At 40.2% G+C, this 21,121-nt stretch overlaps 1 protein-coding gene across 1 annotated transcript in view; it reads right to left on the bottom strand.

Annotated features, from left to right (window-relative positions):
• Positions 1–21,121, bottom strand: part of SLX4IP (SLX4 interacting protein) — a 192,317-nt gene that overhangs the window by 19,044 nt on the left and 152,152 nt on the right. Inside the window, 2 exon segments of the mRNA XM_060078396.1 lie at positions 3,815–3,903; positions 8,413–8,490. Of these exon segments, the coding sequence (XP_059934379.1) occupies positions 3,815–3,903; positions 8,413–8,490 (167 nt within the window).

Genomic DNA, 21,121 nt, shown 5'->3' with positions numbered 1-21,121 from the left:
GAGACGGCAGCTTTGTGCTGACTCTGAAATGTCCCAGATACACACAGAGTTCTGTGATTATTTACACCATAAAGTTATTACTTTGGAAAGTAAAGCTATGACTTTGGTTATGATTTGTTATTTCCTTTAATAAAGGAATGATAAAATGATAAACAATTTTAAATTTCCCAAAGCCCCCCCGGGCTTTACATCTGAGGAAGAAAGCAGTCTTTACATGGGGACCTGGGTTTGTAAACACGAAAGAAAACATTTGCTGGAATGGGATACACTGAGCACGACACAAATTTACTTTCTGCTCTTGGTATTTCTAAGGAAAAGAAGGTGAAGGGAAAACAAAACTATGAAACTAAAGGTTAAACACTTGCAAAAAGGTTTCCCAGCTCCATTTCTAGCAATAGGTCCCAAACTCAGGCTATAAGGGCTTCAAGATTTCTTATGAGAAACTGTAGTAAGAAAAATACAATGACTCATCTCGTAATCATGCCCTTTCTTCCCAAAGTACACATCATGATTCCCACATCCCTGGCACGTGGGCACTCAGGGCAGAGCTATTGCAACAACACGGAGCCCCTCCCCGCACGGAGTCCCTCGTGCATGGGGGTGTGCGTGTAACAGACCTCCCTGGTGCTGGGGGGCAGTACTGACTGCATTCGTTCTGCCCCCAAAGGAGGGGGATTACTCCCTCTGGGCCGCCTGATCAGGAAGAGTGGTTCTTTTGTGCGCCCACCTTTAGGAACCTGGGAGCTGAGTGCATCTGGCTTCCCTGTGTCAGGCGGAGCAGCTCTGAATAGGCACTCGCAGATTTCCTTGATTGCTTGCTTCTTTCTTTCTTTCTTTCTTTCTTTCTTTCTTTCTTATTTATTTATTTATTTATTTATTTATTTATTTATTTATTTATTTATTTATTTATTTATTTATGGCTGGCTGGCTGGCTGGCTGGCTGGCTGGCTGGCTGGCTGTGTTGGGTCTTCATTTCTGTGAGAGGGCTTTCTCCAGTTGTGGCAAGCAGGGGCCACTCTTTATCGCGGTGCACGGGCCTCTCACTATTGCGGCCTCTCTTGTTGCGGAGCACAGGCTCCAGACACACAGGCTCAGTAGTTGTGGCTCACGGGCCTGTTGCTCCGCGGCATGTGGGATCTTCCCAGACCAGGGCACGAACTCGTGTCCCCCGCATTGGCAGGTAGATTCTCAACCACTGCGCCACCAGGGAAGCCCCTAGCTGACTATTATTTAGTCACTGAGGATCAAGGAAAGGAAAGGAAAGGAAAGGGAAAAAGGCAGGAGAAAGGGCATCTCTACTCAAGGCAACAGCACGAGTAAAAGGCACCCTGGCTGCTGCCCAGGTACTGACTCACCTCCATCACTTCCGTGGCTGGGGAAGAGGGAGTTCAGTAGACAGTTATAGGAAAAATAATTGACATTTATACCAAAGAAGTCCCTCTGATACAGCTGCTCAGGAAGCCCATTCCCCAGGCCTCACTCAGTCAGACATTCCTGGAGAGTAACTACCAAGAGAAAATGAGATGGATCGGCCCTTTGGTGAGTATCAGTGTAAACTGATAAAAGAATTCAAAGCTTTAAGGAATGTAAGGAAGTTCAAGGGATACTCAGAGGAGAGCCAGACCTCACTGGCTTTGGGCATCTGAGAGAGAGTAAGAATAACGGAGTAACTTTACCTTCTCTCTGGCAGAAGGCAATTCTGGGAGGGAAGGATTGTTTATTGATCCTTAAGTAGCTGAGACTGGAGGGATCTGTAGACATCAAATATCAGTGAGGACAGAGTCCAAGGCACTTGTAACGGAAGGACCGTGGCCTTGGCTGGATGGGCCATTTGTGGGAGAGCGGGCCCTCTGCTCGACCTGGGTATGTTATCGGTTCTGGGAGAAGGAGCTGGAGGAAGCGGTGGACAGGCCTGTGAGGAGGGGTGCCGTACAGGCAGGCTGGCCATGCAGAGGGGCGCACGGAGCCTGTGCCTGGGATGGAGCCATCTGCCAGTGCCAGGCGTTAGCTGACTTGTAGACGTGTGGCTGGGAAAGCGTGTATGTAAAGGATGGTCAGAGGTGGGGAAAAGGGAAGCTCAAGAGACAGAGACTGACCACATCTAAAGAGAAGCACTCCAAACAGTGAAAGATCCTCATGATGTAAATGACACTTTTCTCATAAGCTAACGTGGTTAAGTCTGACACTGTTATCCTTGGATGTCAGAACATTTTGAATATGAGAACACGGAACTGGCTCACGCAAAAGGCTCAGACCGGTCAACTTTTCAGAATGACAATTCTTAACATTTAGGATGTCCTCCAGATTATAAGATTTATATGACAGCAGCTATAGGAAACTTACATCTGTATAAATACCAATGCCCCTAAGGAGGATAATATTTCATTTGTATGGAGACATTTTAACTCACCCTTAATAATTTAAAATATTACATATTAATATAACATATCATACAAGATCTAATTTCTTCTGTATGCCATCTGAAAAGAGTAGTACTTTGTGGTACAATTAATTGTTGTTTTCTCAAACCACAAGTCAATTTCTTCATTGGTCTGAGAATCAGTTAAGCTATATTACATTATAGTTGTTTGCCAACAGCATTATGACTTTAGTATTTATTAATTTACTAAGATAACTTAACATCCTACAAATACTTCACAAATAAACTTTCAATACTTTTCACCAGATTTGCCCCATTTATTTCACTTAATATGTATACTTAGCGTTTAATTGATAGATGAAATACGGGTCTCACTGGCTTTTCTGAAGGGCTCATCTGCTACAGACGAAGGTATCTAAATTTGAATCTGCATTCTCTGCTCTTTACTTTTGCTGGGTCTCTGTTCACCCTTCTAGTCTCTAAAACACTTTTCCTATGTATTTATTTAAGATAAGATAAGAAGCTGTTTTTAGACCATGTGGGCCAAATTTCAAATGGATTAAAAAATAATAAACATAAGGGATAATCTAATATCCCTATAAATTATTTTAGAAGCATAATAATCATGTCATACTTCATGTCCATGTTTAACGTCTGCTAGATTTTTTTCCCTTTGTTAAAGTTTCAAGTCACAAGTCCAAGTCCAAAAATATGAAAAAAAAAATTGGTACAGAGGTAAATTCTGATAGATTGAGCTGTGACTGCAGCAAGATATACACACACACACACACACACACACACACACCAAGGAGACTCTCAAACGTATATGCTAAGCTTAAAAGACAAAGCTGTAAGCTATAACATTAGGAGTGAATTTTCAGTATCCATTTGTCTGCATAGAGGACTCCAGCGAAACAGAAATAGGACTGATGGAGCTCAAAACTTAGCACGAGAAAAGAGAGAGAAAACAAACCCTATCAGCTAAGAAATAACACACTGGGGAAAAGTACTGGTTCTCATGAAAATGTCAGTGATTCACCATGGAATAAAATTCAAAAGCCACTGACCCCAATGAAAGCTTCTAGTGGAAACATGTGGATTTTGCTTCATTTCATTTAAAGAATGCTTTATATTTCATTTAAATACTATGATAAGCATTTTCACGGTTTTTGTGATATGTTTTCTCATTTTTACATTGCTACGGAAGAGATACTACTGATCATGCTAAATTTTCAAGGGGTCTTCAAGAAAAGAAGCAGCACATCAATTAATCAATATTATCATGCAAAATAGGTAAGACTTTTTGGTCCCTTAAAACATGCACTGAGGGCTCAACAGCTGAATGAGAATAGACGACAATACTCTTTTCTATTTTTCATAATAACTCATCATTTAAGCAGATTTATTTGCTTACAGAATTTTTTTCATACATACCAGCTCTTCACTCTGACTTGCCAAAAGATCATGACTGAATGCAAGCTGACTTACGCAGACCACAAATCTGTCGGGAAATACCCGGAGTTCTGTACAAAATGAAGGAAATAACATTACTAAAGGTATCAAAAGACTAAACACAGAAATGCTTGGTCCCAGACTTTTGAGTTACAGCAATAAGCATGTATGTATCAGACACGTGTCTTCCCCCCTCCCCTCATTTCAGTGTTTGTCATCAATACTGCGGGGCAAGCACAAAGCTCTAGGGATGGCCGAGGAGGCTGCAGATGGGTCCACCTGAGCCCCTAGGCCATTATATCACATGAAACCCCCAGGCAGGGCCTTTACAGCTTTCCCTCTGTGTCAGTTTGCTGTTTTCTGTTCAGAACTCACATTTAGGAAATAGGGTCGACATTAACTAGTGAGTGTTCAGACGTACACAGGAAGGTGACGAAAATCTGAAAACGTGACTCGACAATGTTCTTACTAGTTTACTTATCCTCTCCTCGGTCACCTGGTCTTGGAGAGGTTCTCCTACAACTGATCTGAACCAGGCTATGAAAACAGCAGTGTCACTGATTAGGAATTAATGATCAAACTTACGGAAATGGTTAAATGTGCAATAGTAAAGCTGATACAACAATACCACAGTTGCAGTGATCTATTATTACAACTTCTTAAAGCAAAACCACTGACTTCTGGGTGGGGAAGACTGAATGAATCACAGAACCAGACTTCTCAACACTCAATGCAAGGACTATAAAATGGTAAATGCTACCTGTGTGCCTCCTTCTCCATCTGTCTATCCATCTCTCCATTCATTCATGCAGCCTCCACCTACCTTTGGAGGGATGCTTAGCTGATGTGAACAGTGTACATTCTGGGGGGTGGGGGTGGGAGGGTCTCCTCTCCCCTTCTTCTACTTGGTTGTATTGCCTGCATATTTTTTATAAGACGTATCATATTTATAACAGAAATAAAGCCATCTTTTTCTAAAAGAGAAAACCTTCCTCTTAGATGGGACCAATTTTTATTATGAGTCATGAAAGTGAAGCCTTTTACATACACAGCACATTTCCAACAACGGATGACAACGGGAGAGCACTGAGGTAGTGACGGAAGCCAAGCGTGAAGGTGTCAGTTCCACAGACACACAACTTCTGCACAGTTAACGCCTCACACCTCTCGGGGAGGTTAAATGATACCAGAAGGCCTAGCGAGCTGATGTTCCGGGATCTGCTCTCTCCTCACCGGGATTACTGTTGTCTCCTTGGGGGGTCACTCTTCTCTATTCCAATTCATTCTACTCAGGGCAAGCGGGGCAGGAGTTCCAACAAGAGCTCCGCTTACCCTGCTCAGAACCCCACCCTGGCTCCGCACCACGCGACTTGCGAACATTCAGTCTCAGCGACTGGGGCCTAACCTGCTAATTCTGATCTGACTCCCTCCAGTCCTTCTCATGCAGAAACCCCCATTTCAGGGGGTCCAGTGTGTTTAAACTTTGACCCACATGGGTGCTATATCTGGCTAGGTGGCTAGGGTGGACATTGAAAAGGCAGAAAAACAAAGTTAACATAGCAGTTAGTATTTATTCACTAATTCTTCCAATACCTTATTGAGATAAAAGGTAAACAGTCCACTTCCTGCTTTATGGAAGGGGAAACTGAGCCTCAGAATTCATTATTTGCACCCCTGCCCCCCAATATCACAATCTTCAAACATAGTTCATTAGTGGATCAGAACTAGAATTCAAAATGATCAGTTCTATCAAATGATTCCTCTTGAAAATAAGAACGCTAGGGCTTCCCTGGTGGCGCAGTGGTTAAAAATCCGCCTGCCAATGCAGGGGACACGGGTTCGAGCCCTGGCCCGGGAAGATACCACATGCCACGGAGCAACTAAGCCTGTGCACCACAACTACTGAGCCTGCGCGTCTGGAGCCCGCGAGCCATAGCCACTGGAGCCCGTGCGCCTAGAGCCCGTGCTCTGCAACAAGAGAGACCACTGCAATGAGAAGCCAGCACACTCCAACAAAGAGTAGACCCCACTCGCCACTACTAGAGAAAGCCTGCGCACAGCAACAAAGACCCAATGCAGCCAAAAATAAATAAATTAAAAAAAAAGAAAATAAAATAAGAATGCTAGAATGGCAGATTTTAAACAATTTGGTGCCAGGTATTATATAAACAGAAAGCCACTTATGTACCCTTTCACTCTGCTTAGGTTATAACTGAGATTTATATTATGTCAATATTTAAATAAAGTAAAGATTTAGGCAATGGCAGTCCCTACCAGGAAGGGTAGCTAGGCTGTATTTTAACAGATACAAAGTTAACTGGCTTATTTTACTAAGAGAACTGAACAGAGTGGAAGGCCCCACTGTGAGAGTAACATAGTCAACTGACACTTAAAGTTAGGAAAGTGCAGGAGGCTTCCCATTTCACCACACCCGTTCCAGAACTTACTGTTTCTAGATTTTTTGATAATGGCCATTCTGACCGGTGTGAGGTGATACCTTATTGTAGTTTTGATTTGCATTTCTCTAATAATTAGTGATGTTGAGCATCTTTCCATGTGCCTCTTGGCCATCTGTATGTCTTCTTTGGTGAAATGTTTATTTAGGTCTTCCACCCATTTTTTAAGTGGATTGTTTGTTTTTTTTGATATTGAGCTCCATGAGCTGTTTGCATACTTTTGGAGATTAATCTGTTGTCTGTTGTTTTGTTTGCAAATATTTTCTCCCATTCTGAGGGTTGTCTTTTCATCTTGTTTATGGTTTCCTCTGCTGTGCAAAAGCTTTTAAGTTTCATTAGGTCCCATTTGTTTATTTTTTTTATTTTCATTACTCTAGGAGGTGGGTCAAAAAAGATCTTGCTGTGGTTTATGTCAAAGAGTGTTTTTCCTATGTTTTCCCCTAAGAGTTTTATAGTGTCTGGTCATTTAAGTCTTTAATCCACTTGGAGTTTATTTTCGTGTATGGTGTTAGGCAGTGTCCTAATTTCATTCTTTTACATGTACTTGTCCAGTTTTCCCAGCACCACTTATTGAAGAGGCTGACTTTTTCCATTGTATATTCTTGCTTCCTTTGTCATAAATTAGGTGACGATATGTGTGTGGGTGCATGGGTTTATCTCTGGGCATTCTATCCTGTACCATTGAGCTATATTTCTATTTTTGTGCCAGTACCATACTGTCTTGATTACTGTAGCTTTGTAGTATAGTTTGAGGTGAAAAGGGAATCCTCCTGCACTGTTGGTGGAAATGTAAATTGATACAACCACTATGGAGAACAGTATGGTGGTTCCTTAAAAAATTAAAGATAGAACCATCGTATGACCCAGGAATCCCAGTACTGGGCATATACCCTGAGAAAACCATAATTCAAAAAGAGACATGTACCACAGTGTTCATTGCAGCACTATTTACAATAGCCAGGACATGGAAGCAACCTAAATGTCCATCGACAGATGAATGGATAAAGAAGATGTGGCACATATATACAATGGAATATTACCATTAAAAAGAAATGAAATTGAGTTATTTGTAGTGAGGTGGATGGACCTACAGTCTGTCATATGGAGTGAAGTTAAGTCAGAAAGAGAAAAACAAATACCGTATGCTAACGTATATATATGGGATCTAAAAAAAAAATGGCACTGATGAACCTAGTGGCAGGGCAGGAATAAAGATGCAGACATAGAGAACGGACTTGAGGACATGGAGGGGGGTGGGTGGAGGGGGAAGCTGGGGCAAAACATCGACATATATACACTACCAAATGTAAAACAGTCAGCTAGTGGGAAGCAGCAGCATAGCACAGGGAGATCAGCTCGGTGCTTTGCAATGACTTAGAGAGGTGGGATAGGGAGGGTGGGAGGGAGGCTCAAGAGCGAGGGAATATGGGGATATATGTATACATATAGCTGATTCACTTTGTTGTACAACAGAAACTAACACAGTATTGTGAAGTAATTATACTCCAATAAAGATTCATTAAAAAAAAAAAAAGAAAATGCAGGTAACTGAAGATTCCAAGAGCAAACCTCCACACAGTTACTTTTTAAAGTCCCTGTTTCATGTCTTATGTACTAAAATCATCCAAGGAAGCTGAGCTAGATTTTCTTTCCAGTTGTTAGCATCTGACTCTGTTGTTGTTGGCTGGACACGTCTGAAATCATTTCCTCAGTGGACGTCTTGACTTGGGGAAACGGGGGCCAGGGCGGGGGGAAAGCAGGCCTCATCACACACCTAGGAAAGCAGTTTCTTGTGCACGTGCTTGCTCTGTACTCCTGGGCCTTGGTGTGCACAGACAATGGTGAAGTGAGTCACAGTTTAACTGCCTGACAGTCACCCTGGAAGCTCAAGGAAAGTGCCAAGATGCAGCAGGAAAGGAAAGTGGAGCGTGGCACCACTCACTGCGCTCAGGCAGGCAGTAAACAGTGCAAGATGAAACACAAATAATCACAAGTGCTTGCAAATACTAAGTGTCATGACGGCTATGAGGCAACTAGGAATCTTCATTCCTTAGTTTTCACCCCTTCTCTAAGGACACGTTAATTGTGCAGAATGCCTGATGACCCGAGAAATCAGCTTCTCACCTGCATTCTGTGAGCCCACGAGGCAGCGGAGACGTATCCCTCTCTTGAGGAAATAGGCTGTGATGTGAAAGCCATAACCTGTAAAGTGAATATCATATGATATCACTCATATGTGGAATCTAATTTAAAAAATGATACAAATGAACGTATTTACAAAACAGAAACAGACTCACAGATTTCTAAAACAAACCCATGGTTACCAAAGGGCAAATGTGGAGGGGGAGGGATAAATTAGGAGCTTGGGATTAACATACACACACTACTATACATAAAATAGATAACCAACAAGGACCTACTGTACAGCACAGGGAACTCTACTCAATACTCTTTAATGAACTATATGGGGAAAGAATCTGAAAAAGAATGAATATGTGTATATGTGTAACTGAATCACTTTGCTGTACACCTGAAACTAACACAGCTTTGTAAATCAAGTATACCCCATTAAAACAAACAAACAAACAAACGAACCTGTAAAGTGAAAGAAGACAGCATTAGATAATAATCTTGTTTGTGACTGAATCCCACGGGCCCAGCCCAGTGCCTGCCATCCAGTAAGCATTCAATGATCACCTAGTGAGCAAAAGATGAAGAGAATCCATAAAGGGCCTCGCTTAGAGGAAGGGGTGAACAGTGTACGCTTAGCTCTTCCAGGAGGACCGGCCACGGCACCTGGAAGAGCCTCCAGTCCCTGAAGCAGCTCAGTTACTTTATCTGTAAATTGGAATAAATGAGGTCTGACCAAACAGGCCTAACAACCAGTCCCTCCAGGTTGGAGGATTAATTCAGGCTGAGCTGGTGCACCAATCTTGGCCACCTTCTGACGCTCATTACTTATCAGCTCACAGAAAGAAGAGTTGAATACCTTTTTGAAGATGGGTGTATTTCGCCTGTAAGTAAGTTATTCTAATTCAAGTGCAGTAAAGCCTTTATATAGGATGAGATGAAAAGAAATAGGACATGAACCTCCCCCCACAACCCAAGAAAAGAGAAGAGGCAGAAAGAAAACTCTCCAATCCACCAGAATGGCCAAACTGAAAAAGGCCAAGAGTACCAAGTGTTGGCAATAATGTGGGCAAATGGGAATTCTCATGCACTGCTGGTGGAAGTATGAAATGGTACAGCTTCCTTCAGCATCTAAAGCTGAACTTAAGCATAAACACACAGAACATTAATAGCACTTTTCACAAAAGTCCCAAACTGGAACCAATGTAAATACCCAACAAAAGTAGACTTTTTTTTTTTTTTCTGTGGTACACGGGCCTCTCACTGCTGTGGCCTCTCCTGCTGCAGAGCACAGGCTCCGGACGCGCAAGCCCAGCGGCCATGGCTCACAGGCCCAGCTGCTCCGCGGCATGTGGGATCCCCCCAGGCCGGGGCACGAACCCATGTCCTCTGCATCAGCAGGCAGACTCTCAACCACTGCGCCACCAGGGAAGCCCAAAAGTAGAATTTTTAATTGAAAAAAAGGGAGGAGGTAATAGTCACACAGTGCAATCCTACTCTGCCCCTAAAAGTGAATAAGCTACAACTAGAGGCAATATCAGAACTGAATCTCACAAACATGATGTTAAGTGAAAGAAGCCTGGTCCAAAGGAGTGCATTCCATCTGTGATGATGGAGACATTACTATTCACCTTACAGGGTGGCAATGGAATTTCAGGTGGCTCACAGGAAGTACCAGCATAGTTCCTTCCTTCCTTCCTTCCAGCCCCCCTCCAGGTATAAACTACTCTCCTCATGACTCTCCTGAAATAATCAAGTAAAATCGTCCGGTTAACACAGTCCAGTACTTGGTGGAAGAATCAGAAGTGAAAGGCCCACCAAAGATTGGTGAGGGTTCCCAGGTTCTAAAACAACCTCAGAAAATTGCTAACTCTTAAAGACAGTATTTTATTCATGAAATTGGAAGGTCGAGGAGTTAAAAGAGGTGGTCTCCAGGCCCACTGGGTCCTCCAAAGACTATCATTATGATTGTTTTGAAATAACTTGTACATAAAGAACACAATTAAAGTTTCCAGTTTTACATTCAAGTATCCTTCTGTCATCCTCGTAGAAAGATCCAGAACATCCGTGACCACAGACTCGATGTTCTGTCTATACAAGCTACGGCTCTGACAACACAACCGCTTCAGTCACGGGGATTTCGAAATAACAGTGACATCTATGATGGGATAATCTCCAGATTTACTGAGATGAAATATATGTTTTCCTTACATACTTGAAGTGGCTTGCACTTTGGTCATGTGGCTTTCTTCTGCTTAAAGTGTCAAACAAAATACGCACACCACTGGCATTATTCTGAGTGCTTTAAAACAAATACTTCAGCCCTTAGGTCACCGAGAGAGTGGAAGTGATATCCACATCTGTTTATTTGTCCTACTGCTGGGGGAGGGGGATGGTAAGAGAGGAGTCCTTAACAATTTGGGATTTACAAACACACAAAGAAAGGTGATTTTCAAAGTAACGATTTATCATGTGAGGCTTCCAAAGGGCTGACAACAGCAACAAAAATGCAATATCGAAGTCATTCTGCCTTTGCTGGTGGATCACACTTAATGCTTATAGTTCCAGGTGCTCAAGAGTCAGATGGCATGCTCAAATCTTCAAAACTCTTTTCCCTGTACAAAATCTCCAGCGATAAAGTGTTATTAGTAGGAAGGCGCTAAATCTGAAGTCGACTAGGAAAGCTGGAGCTCGAGCTCAGGAAGCCTGGTATCTGGAGATACCACTTGAGTAATAACTAAATCCTGCTTGGTCAGCTGTCTCAGTAGGACACCTTCCCCTATAGAAAAATAAAGCAGTATAAGTCAAATTCTGACTGTTTTACTATGGACATTACTAGGAGAAATGAGTTTATTGAAATCCTTCCTCTTCTGTGCCCCACCCTCCCGGACAGGATTATGTTAAAGGCAATCATTCCTCAGCTGGTGTCTTGTTATGGTTTTAGTGGAAGACCCTGTCGAATGGCACCTATAAGAGAAATGGTAAGTTCGCCATGTAAAAGAGATTTGTACCTGCTTAGTTCAAATTCTACTGGCTGTCGGAAACCTTATTGTTTAAAGAGAAACTTGAAGAGAGAGAAGACACAAGAAGTATTTGTGTCAGTTCTTACGGCAAACTAGTTTTGATATGTAAACGAAGAAACTCACTGCTGTTGAAATATACTGAACTGAAATGCTTAGGGAGTTGTACTTCATGTATCCATAGATAATAGGCAGTGACAAAGACTACATTATCTTTGCTCTTCAATGAAACTGGCTTCACAGACTTGAGCAGGCTACTGAGATTCTGTATTCTCCAGGGTTAATGTAAAGCTCCACGACTCTCGAAAGCTAAGTAGCAGCTTGGCAAAGAATCCAGGAGGCCCTCTGCTTTCCTTTCTTGGGCACCAGCTTGCAACACTGATGTTCTAAATGCCCGGAACCAGGGTCAGGGCCAGCCGGGGAAGAAGCAAAATGGAAATCATAAAGTGATATTCATCTGAAAACTACATGACAATGGTATTCCAAGATCCAGAGGCACTTATAAATCACACTTAAGGATGCCTGTTTCCTTTGAGCTACTGTGGGCCTCCTTAATTTGAAAAAACTGTCTGTAGCCACAGAAAGAGATTGGGGTTAGAGAGAGGACTGCTTTGTAGTGGGAGCACCTTTCCACCAGGAGTCTTCAGGTACGTCTACTTCTAGAAATAATCTATATTTCTGCGTTGCTTAATGTCATGAGACATCCAGTACCAGCAGGAGGCCATCGTCTCCCATGGCTCCCAAGCAGCCCCAAAAGTCTCCCATCCCTGTGCCTCCCGCATTCCGTACTTTATAAAGAGCTGCTGCACTTCTGGCTACCTTTCTACAGACAACCTTGCAATGAAGCCCCAGATGATGACTTGTTACCACATGTACTTCCTTCTGTTCTTCACCAAAGAACATTAAGTATCCAAGAAAAAAAGGAGGCAGGGGTCAGTAATATTTGTGAGAGAAAGAAAGGGTGGTCCATGTTTTAAGGACAGAGTTCTGCTACTATTTCATTTCACATTCTGTCTAAAATAAACTGTTCCAAGTGGCTTTATTAGAAATTCAGAGATTTCATGAATAGAAAGGAAAAAACAAACAAAAAAAATCAAGTATGAGTTGAACATATTCCATCCTGGCTTAGCAAGGCAATAGATTAGTTTTAAGTAGTACTGTGCTCCAATGAGTAATACTTTTGAAGGGAGTGGTCGTTTATTTGGGTTGTTACATTTCATAGTCCCAAGACACTAAGAGCAAATATCCAACATGGAGTTTTTACTGTAAAACTATCCGGCTTCTCTTGTTTTCCAGGGGATTCCTGGCTAACATGACTTGAGCTTCCCCAAAACTGCCAAGGGGAAGCTGTGGTCCAGTGCATCATGGTGGGAAGCCCTCTCCCACGGCGACTAGGAGACCAATTCATGGGGAGCCTGGGAAACTGCCTTGGGTCAGCCTGCTGAGCCCCTGGACAGCCGGGCAGGTAAGCACCCTTCACAGTGAGCTCCGCCCACTACTTCATGGCTCCCCTCCAGCAAAGCCTTCTCCCAAACCACAGGGCAGCCTCAGCAAGACATACTGTGTCCCACAACACTTCTCTCCCAGAGGTGACTGCCTCCTTAGTATCATCACGCACAAGCATGAAAAATTTCAAACACCCAGAAAGAGGAAAAACAGTGCCATGAACACCCAGAAGCCTACCATCTATACTCAGTAATGGTTAATATTGTATCATATTTCATACACCCACTTGCTATACCATTTCAGAGTAGACATCATGACGTTTTACTCCTAAATATGCAAGCACAGACCCCCAGACAATGACATTTTCCTATATCACAAAATACTATGATCATAACTGACATGACATTATTGCTCTAATAGACAGTCCATGTTCAAATTCTCAAAATGCCCCCAAAATGTATATCACTGACTTTCCTCCTGAACTAGAATCCAACCAAAGGTCATGCATTGCATCTGGTTATTTCTCTTACACCTAGAATAATAAAATAATCTCTTCCTTTTTTCCATAACTCTGACCTTTTAAAGAGATCAGGCTAGTTTTTCTGGAGAATGACCCCCATTCAGGGTTTGAACTTTAAAGAAAATATCTCAGTTGCCTAAATACAAATTTTCAACCTGCATGCTATTTTAGAATGCCAGTCATTTATTAATTTTGATGGCTTCTTTAGCTGCTGCAGGAAATTGCAGGTTCAGACTAAAGTTATAATTACAATTCCAAGTCTGAAACACACACGACTTGAAGATTCAGTCCTAAAGTTGATTTTGAAGAAACCAAATCTTAAATTTATAGACACTTCAATTTTCAGCAAAGATACGCTTACCTAAGCAGGTGTGATAGTGGTCTCATATTGGTCTACATTTGTTTTAAGAAAGGGGACTTGGTGGCAATCAGATGACTATGGGCTGAACTAGAAGCAGCTCCATACTGTGTACCAGTTCAGACTTATGACTCTTTCCAGTCTGAGGTCATGAGTCAGTGCTCATTCACTAGCTGAAGACTTGGGTGAGATTTAATAAGACAGCAGGAAGGAAGGGTCTGATACCTATCAAGTATTGACAATGTCTCGGTGCTAGACTAGGCCAGGAGCACATAATATATTTAAAAGATGGGTAATATGTGTGTTTTAAAGCTATTTAGTTCAGGAGAAATGAAGTTATAACTCATGACTTCTGAAACTGTGCCTATTTGGAAAGTCATACCAGTCCTTATCAGACAGTCAAGGGTAGAGAAATCATAAGTTTGATGCCATCTCTTGAAACATAAAGGAAAAACTAAGTATAAGACACCGGCTTTGAAAAGCCTTTATGGAGCCCGTTGAAACATTTTGTAGGTCTAAGTGCGACCTTTACCATTGCTGATGTCAGTGGGGTTGTAGAAAGAAACTGTTCTGTGGGAACCAAAAAACAAGTGTCCTGTCCTAAGTTTAAGAAGACACACACAGGATCCCAGTCTAAGACCACAACTGGGAAACAATTTGGGTGGGTAAGTGGAATATTTGATCCTGGGCTAAAAGTTTCACTTATTACCCAAGACATTTAGAGACTCCAAAAAAGTTCCCTTGAGATAACATTTCATGTCTTTAAATAAGGACAGAACTGGACTCTGAGTCACAATAAAACTATGTCTATTTGATGCCAAAACAAATGGGCAAACTGGTTAGTTCCATTAAAAAAACAAACAAACAAAAAAAACCTGTGAACAAAATAATTACTTGAGGCCAAATTAACTTAGAAAAAAACAAATTTTCTACCTGTAACCTCACTGACTTTGTATGTAGTACCACAGGCCACATGTGCTATTAATTTTATTATCTACAGGATCTATCAGAGATTGTTAACACTGAATGAGAAAGCTTCTCGGGGCGGACAAAAATGAAAATAAAACATACTGAGAAACTATCACTTTAGATTTCTTTCGCATACCACTTTCCCACTATTTTGTTTATAAAAATATGCCCTTAACGTTAAATACGAAAACCGTGATTAGATAACATTCAAGCACAGATGAAATGATATTCAAGACGATGGTCCCCACGGTAATCATGGGAATGATGTGATACTGAGTACTTATAAAATTCAAAGTTACCTATAAAATCCTTCACTCACATTTATATAACTATGCATAAAAGCAACACAGAGTTTTAACAAACCTTCTAAATGAGGTAGTTAGTTGTTTGAACTGCTGGTTGTTGAAGCAGGTCCCTCTGCAATAGCTGTCAAACTTCCTGTGCCCAAGACGAGGATGCCAGATGAAGCATGACCTCTGTGGGCTCCCTGTCTTACACAGGGCCCACTGCAGCTTCGACGACCATGTACACTGAGAAAAAGAGTTCTTGAACCATGGGATTTATTCCAACAGGATTGCACACTCACAGGACAAGAAAGATCTTTGAGAAGTCACCTATTCTACTTCCCGCTTATTAGGACCATATTTATTTATTTATTTAACATCTTTATTGGAGTATAATTGCTTAACAATGTTGTGTTAGTTTCTGCTGTATAACAAAGTGAATCAGCTATATGTATACATATATCCCTATATCCCCTCCTTCTTGCGTCTCCCTCCCACCCTCCCTATCCCACCCCTCTAGGTGGTCAGAAAGCACAGAGCTGATCTCCCTGTGCTATGCAGCTGCTTCCCACTAGCTATCTATGTTACATTTGGTAGTGTATATATGTCCATGCCTCTCTCACTTCGTCCCAGCTTACCCTTCTCCCTCCCCATGTCCTGAAGTCCATTCTCTACATCTGTGTCTTTATTCCTGTCCTGCCCCTAGGTTCATCAGAACCTTTTATTTTTTTAGATTCCATATATATGTGTTAGCATATGGTGTTTGTTTTTCTCTTTATGACTTACTTCACTCTGTATGACAGACTCTAGGTCCATCCACCTCGCTACAAATAACTCAATTTCGTTTAAACCATATTTAAAAAACAGTACTGAAAGGCTGAATGAAAAATGCCACACCTATACATGTACAACTCAGTTCTTCCTTTACCACTTGAATTGAGGTTGTACACTTAAATGCTTAAGGGGCAAGACAGGTAACAGGAAAGGGCTGGGTTCTGACAGAGGTGAACTGGAGAAAGCACACACCTGGTTTAAAGGGGACAGCTGCTACTGAACTCCAGCCGTCAGCTGCTGCTGGAAACTCGGGTGCAGGGTACCAGATTTTAAGCCTTGCCAGAAAAGCTGGACATCTAAATTTTTACGTGAGATGTCCCAAATTTTAAATTAGCAATGAATTCAAATTTTTAAACTCTGCCGTGCAGTCCAAAATAATGCTTCTGAGGGCCACTTCAGCTTCGCACTGCCAGTTTGCAATCTCTAATCTGAATTGCTCACACTTCAGTTGAAGTTCATTTTCTTGTGTCCTGTCTTTGGCAGAGCTGAAGGAAAGCTGGCCACTACCACGTGCTTGGAGATAGGTATTCAGTTGCAATACAGTCATTTATTTTAAGCTAAATAAACCCTGGTCCTTAATCTCACGACACAGGATGTATTTATCTACGTTTAAATCATCTTTCTGACACTTCTAAGTCCTGACGGTAAAGATATACAGTTAAGGGTTTGACTCAAGGTGGGGGAAAAATGGAAAGATTATACTATTTTAGAAAACAATAATTGTATGAATGTGTGAGATCTGTATTTCAAAAAATCACAAAGTTTATATTAATTAAAAAAAAAAGGACTTGAAAAGATTTGAGTAACATACCATGTTCCTGGTTTTAAGGGCTAACCAGTATAAAGATGTGAATCGTTCCCGTATTTATTTACTTAACAAACATACTGAGTGCCTGTTATGCACCAGACAATTCCAACCAAACTCACAATGAAAATGTTATTTTTGTGTGTGAAGGGAAGAGGCAGTTTGGAAGTTGCCAAAAAGAATTCTAAAAAAATAGTCTAAAAGAAGACTAAACTAGTAAAAATAGGGGAAAAATTGAAAACGAAAATTTTTTTTTTCAAATTAAAGGTAATGTATACTTAATGTATTAAAAAAAACTAAACAAAAACAAAAAGGAGACATAAAGAGAAGGTTAAATCATCAACCATCCAACCACCCAGAAATAGTCACTTTGTCACCTTGCCTTTGATACCCTCCAGATTTTTCTCAAGATATATAATCACACATATATTCTTTTCTCTCTTTACAAAGATGGAGACATGATCTTTTAATGCTGCTTTATAATCTGATTTTTTAAAAAATCTCAATGTTGTGTGCATTGACTTTGTGTATGGTATCTGTGAGGAATCCACTTTCATTCTTACTCCAATGAATAACCAATAGAATAGTCAATAGAAAGTCCCTACTGATCTGAAATGCCAGCTCTGTCATACATAGACCTGAGTTATTTTACTCCATTGACTTATCAGTCAATGCACACTGTGTTAATTACCTGAGCTTTATTTATAATAAATCTTAATATCCAGGAGTGCACATTCTTCTCCTGGTCCCCAACACTGTTTCTAGTCTTCATCAGGATTACCTGGAGTTATTCTTGCCCTCCATGCTGTCATAGAACATTAGTATTATTAGCTTGTCAAGCTGCATAAAAAAACCCTGTTGGGAGTCTGATTAGAAAAGGCCTTGAATCTATAGATCAAGGTGAAGAAAACTAACAACTTGATGATAATGAGACTTCCTATGCATTTAACATGGTAAATCTCCCAATTATTTTTAAGGACTTTTAAAATGTCTTTCAATAAAGTGTAACATTTTTCTATATAAATTTACTGCATACTTTATTAGGTTTATTATGAGGTACTTCCTATTTTTTTTATGTTGCCATTGTACATGTTAGTTCCTAAAAATTACATTTTCCAACTGTCTGCTATTGTAATTGATTTCTGTGTATGGACCTGCAGCTGAAAAACCTATGAAATTCTCTTATTAATTCTAATAATTAGTCTGCATATATCCTTTAGACTTTTCTATGTATTCATTTACCCCCAAAATGATCCTTTTGTTCTTTATTTCCAATATTTCATCTGTATTATCTTCCCTGTTTATTGTTTGGGCTGGAACCTCCAGTAATTACTGAATATTGTAGTAGGCATCTTTGTGGTGCTCTCAGTTGTAAAAGGAATGCTTTTAATGTTTCACCACTGAGAACAATATTTGCTGTAGACTTTTTTTTTTTTTTTCCTTTTTTGCGGTACGCGGGCCTCTCACTGTTGTGGCCTCTCCCGTTGCGGAGCACAGGTTCCGGACGCACAGGCTCAGCAGCCATGGCTCACAGGCCCAGCCGCTCCGCGGCATGTGGGATCCTCCCAGACCGGGGCATGAACCAGTGTCCCCTGCATCAGCAGGTGGACTCTCAACCACTGCGCCACCAGGGAAGCCCTGCTGTAGACTTTTTATAGACGCAATCCTAATCTTTCCAAGAGTTTTTATCATGAATGACAGCTGCTTTTTCTGCATCTAGTTATCATATGCATTGTTCTCCTCTAACGTTTTAATGCTGTAAATACTACTAACAGGCTTTCTAATGATGAACCAACTTAGCATGATGTCATGATTTTTTTCTACATTGCAAAATTTGGTTTGCTGACATTTAGTTTAGGATTTCTGCTTTTATGTTTGAATGAAATTGACTTGTAATTTTCCTCTCTTTTATTGTCCTTATCTGGTTTTAGTGTCAAATCATACTAACCTCATAAAATGAGTTGGAAATGTTAACTCTTATTCGATTATATAAAACTGGAATTATCTATTTCTTAAATTTTGAGGGAATTCCTTGGTAAAATATCCAGACCTGGTACTTTCTGAAGTAGTGGTCTAAATTGTTTAATTGAATCTATTCAGGTTTTCTCTTTATCCTTAGCTCAACTTTGCAGTTTATCTTTTTCTATGATTTTTTTTCCTTTCATCTAAGTTTTCAAATTTATTAGCATGAAGTTGTTCTTAATAGTCTTTAATTAGTCTTTTAATTTCCACTGACATCTAATTACATCTTTTGGTCATTACTAGTATTTCTACATCTAGTAATTCTGTTCGCCTTTTTCACCCTTGATTTTGACCACTTTTATTCTTGAAAATTTATTTAAAAATACTTAATTTGAGCTATTTAAAAAATCCTTTCTACTATACATTTCCTGTATAATTTCTTTATATTCTTTTATTTCTCTCCTCTATTTTCCTTGAGTTTATTAATTTGTTCTTTAACTTCTTAAGCTAGATGCTTAACTTATTCATTTTCAGCCTTTCTCCTTTTCTAATATAAGCTACAAATTGCTCTATGTAGGTGTGCCCTACAACTTCTGGAAAGTAGTCTTTTAATTATCATTCGCTTTAAATATTTTCTGATTTCAATTCAGATTTCCTTTCTGTCCCACATATTATGTAAAACTATGATTTTTAATTTCCAAAAGTATCTCTTTGTTACTAATTTCTAAATTAGAGAATGTGATTTATCTTTTTAAAAAATTTTTATTTATTTATTTTTGGCTGCATTGAGTCTTCGTTGCTGCATGTGGGCTTTCTCTAGTTGTGGTGAGCGAGGGCTACTTTTCGTTGCGGTGAATGGGCTTCTCATTGTGGTGGCTTCTCTTGTTGTGGAGCACAGGCTCTAGGCGTGCGGGTTTCAGTAGTTGTGGCATGCGGGCTCAGTAGTTGTGGCTTGCAGGCTCTAGAGCACAGGCTCAGTAGTTGTGGCACACAGGCTTAGTTGCTCTGTGGCATGTGGGATCTTCCCAGACCAGGACACAAACCCGTGTTCCCTGCACTGGCAGGCAGATTCTTAAGTCCCTGTGCCAGCAGGGAAGTGCCCAGAATGTGATTTATCTTGCATGATCATATTCTGTGAAATTTTTTGAGGCTTGCTTAACAATCTAATGTGATCTAGTTTCGTAAATGTTCTCTGTATGTTTTGATAAATATGAGTATTCTCTGGATATAAAATATGTCCACTGGTTCAAGCTTGTTATTTGTTTTGGTCAAATCTTTCATATCCTTCTTATCTTTTCATCTTTTTGATCAATTTATTAATGAGAATGGTGGGTTAAGATCTCTCTTTATGATGGTGCATTTATCCATTTCTTTTCAGTTCTGTCCATTTTGCATGATATTTTGGGGAACTGTATTATGTACACAGAGGTTTAGAATTTTTATTTGTTCAACATAAACTGAACCTTTACTCAATAGTCAGTGGTCTTCTTTAACTTGAGTAATGTTCTCTGCCTTAAATATTTCTTGATTTGATACTAATATACCTGCTCCAGCTTGCTTTTCAGTGGTATTTATCTAGTATACCCTTTTCCTTCCTCTTACTTTTGACTTTTCTGATGTCTTCTGTTTTAGGAATATCTCTTATAAATAGCATATGAATAAAATCTTTAACAGTCTAGTCTTTAAAATATTTGACCACACTTATCAATAGATATGGATTAATAGCTATTATTTTTTTTATTTGCTTCACTTTCTCTCTGTTTGCTTTGTAAAGCTTCATTGCCATCTTGGATTGATTGATTTGTTTTTCCTCCCTTATTTCCATTTCCCTTCTTCCTTCTTGCAGTGTCACACTATAATTTTTCAAATGAACATTTAACCTAACAAGTCTAAAGCTAGTCTACCTTTTTACCTCCTTCCAAAAAGTCAAGACCTACTAATCACCCATGCCCCTCTTCCACTACATATCTGCCAATGCTTTCCAGGATTTTAGCTTTATCTTGATTTTTATAAATCCTATAAATTATTCACTTCTGTTGCTTTGTTGCACCCACATAGTAATCATTTTCTTTGTTCACATCTGACTGCTCCTCCGGCCTCTTTCCTGGGATCATGCCCTGCTTCCTAAAGAAGAGCCTTTGGAAGTCCTTATAATGACATTTTGTGAATAGCAAGCTTTTTCAGTTGTCTCTCTGTTTGAAATGCCTTTATTTCACCTTCAGTTTTGAAAAACAACTTCACAGAATATAGAATCCTAGGTTGACAATTATTTTTTTCTCAGGACTCTGAAAACAATCATTCCAGTACCTTGGATTACATTTTTGCTGTTAATTAATTGATTGATTTTAAAAAGATGATCTGTCTTTTCCTTCTGGCAGCTTTTAAGACCTCTTTTAAGTCTTTGGCATTTGGGAATTTACTGCAATATATCTAAGATCTTTTGAAAAGTTTATCCTGCTGTGATCTGCTGAGATTTCTTAAATCAGAGAATACATCCTTCACTCA

This window comes from Mesoplodon densirostris, chromosome 16, assembly GCF_025265405.1.
Source record: "Mesoplodon densirostris isolate mMesDen1 chromosome 16, mMesDen1 primary haplotype, whole genome shotgun sequence".
NCBI lineage: Eukaryota > Metazoa > Chordata > Mammalia > Artiodactyla > Ziphiidae > Mesoplodon > Mesoplodon densirostris.
Note: the sequence above shows the minus strand (reverse complement) of the source record. Positions and strands in the feature narration are given on the sequence as shown.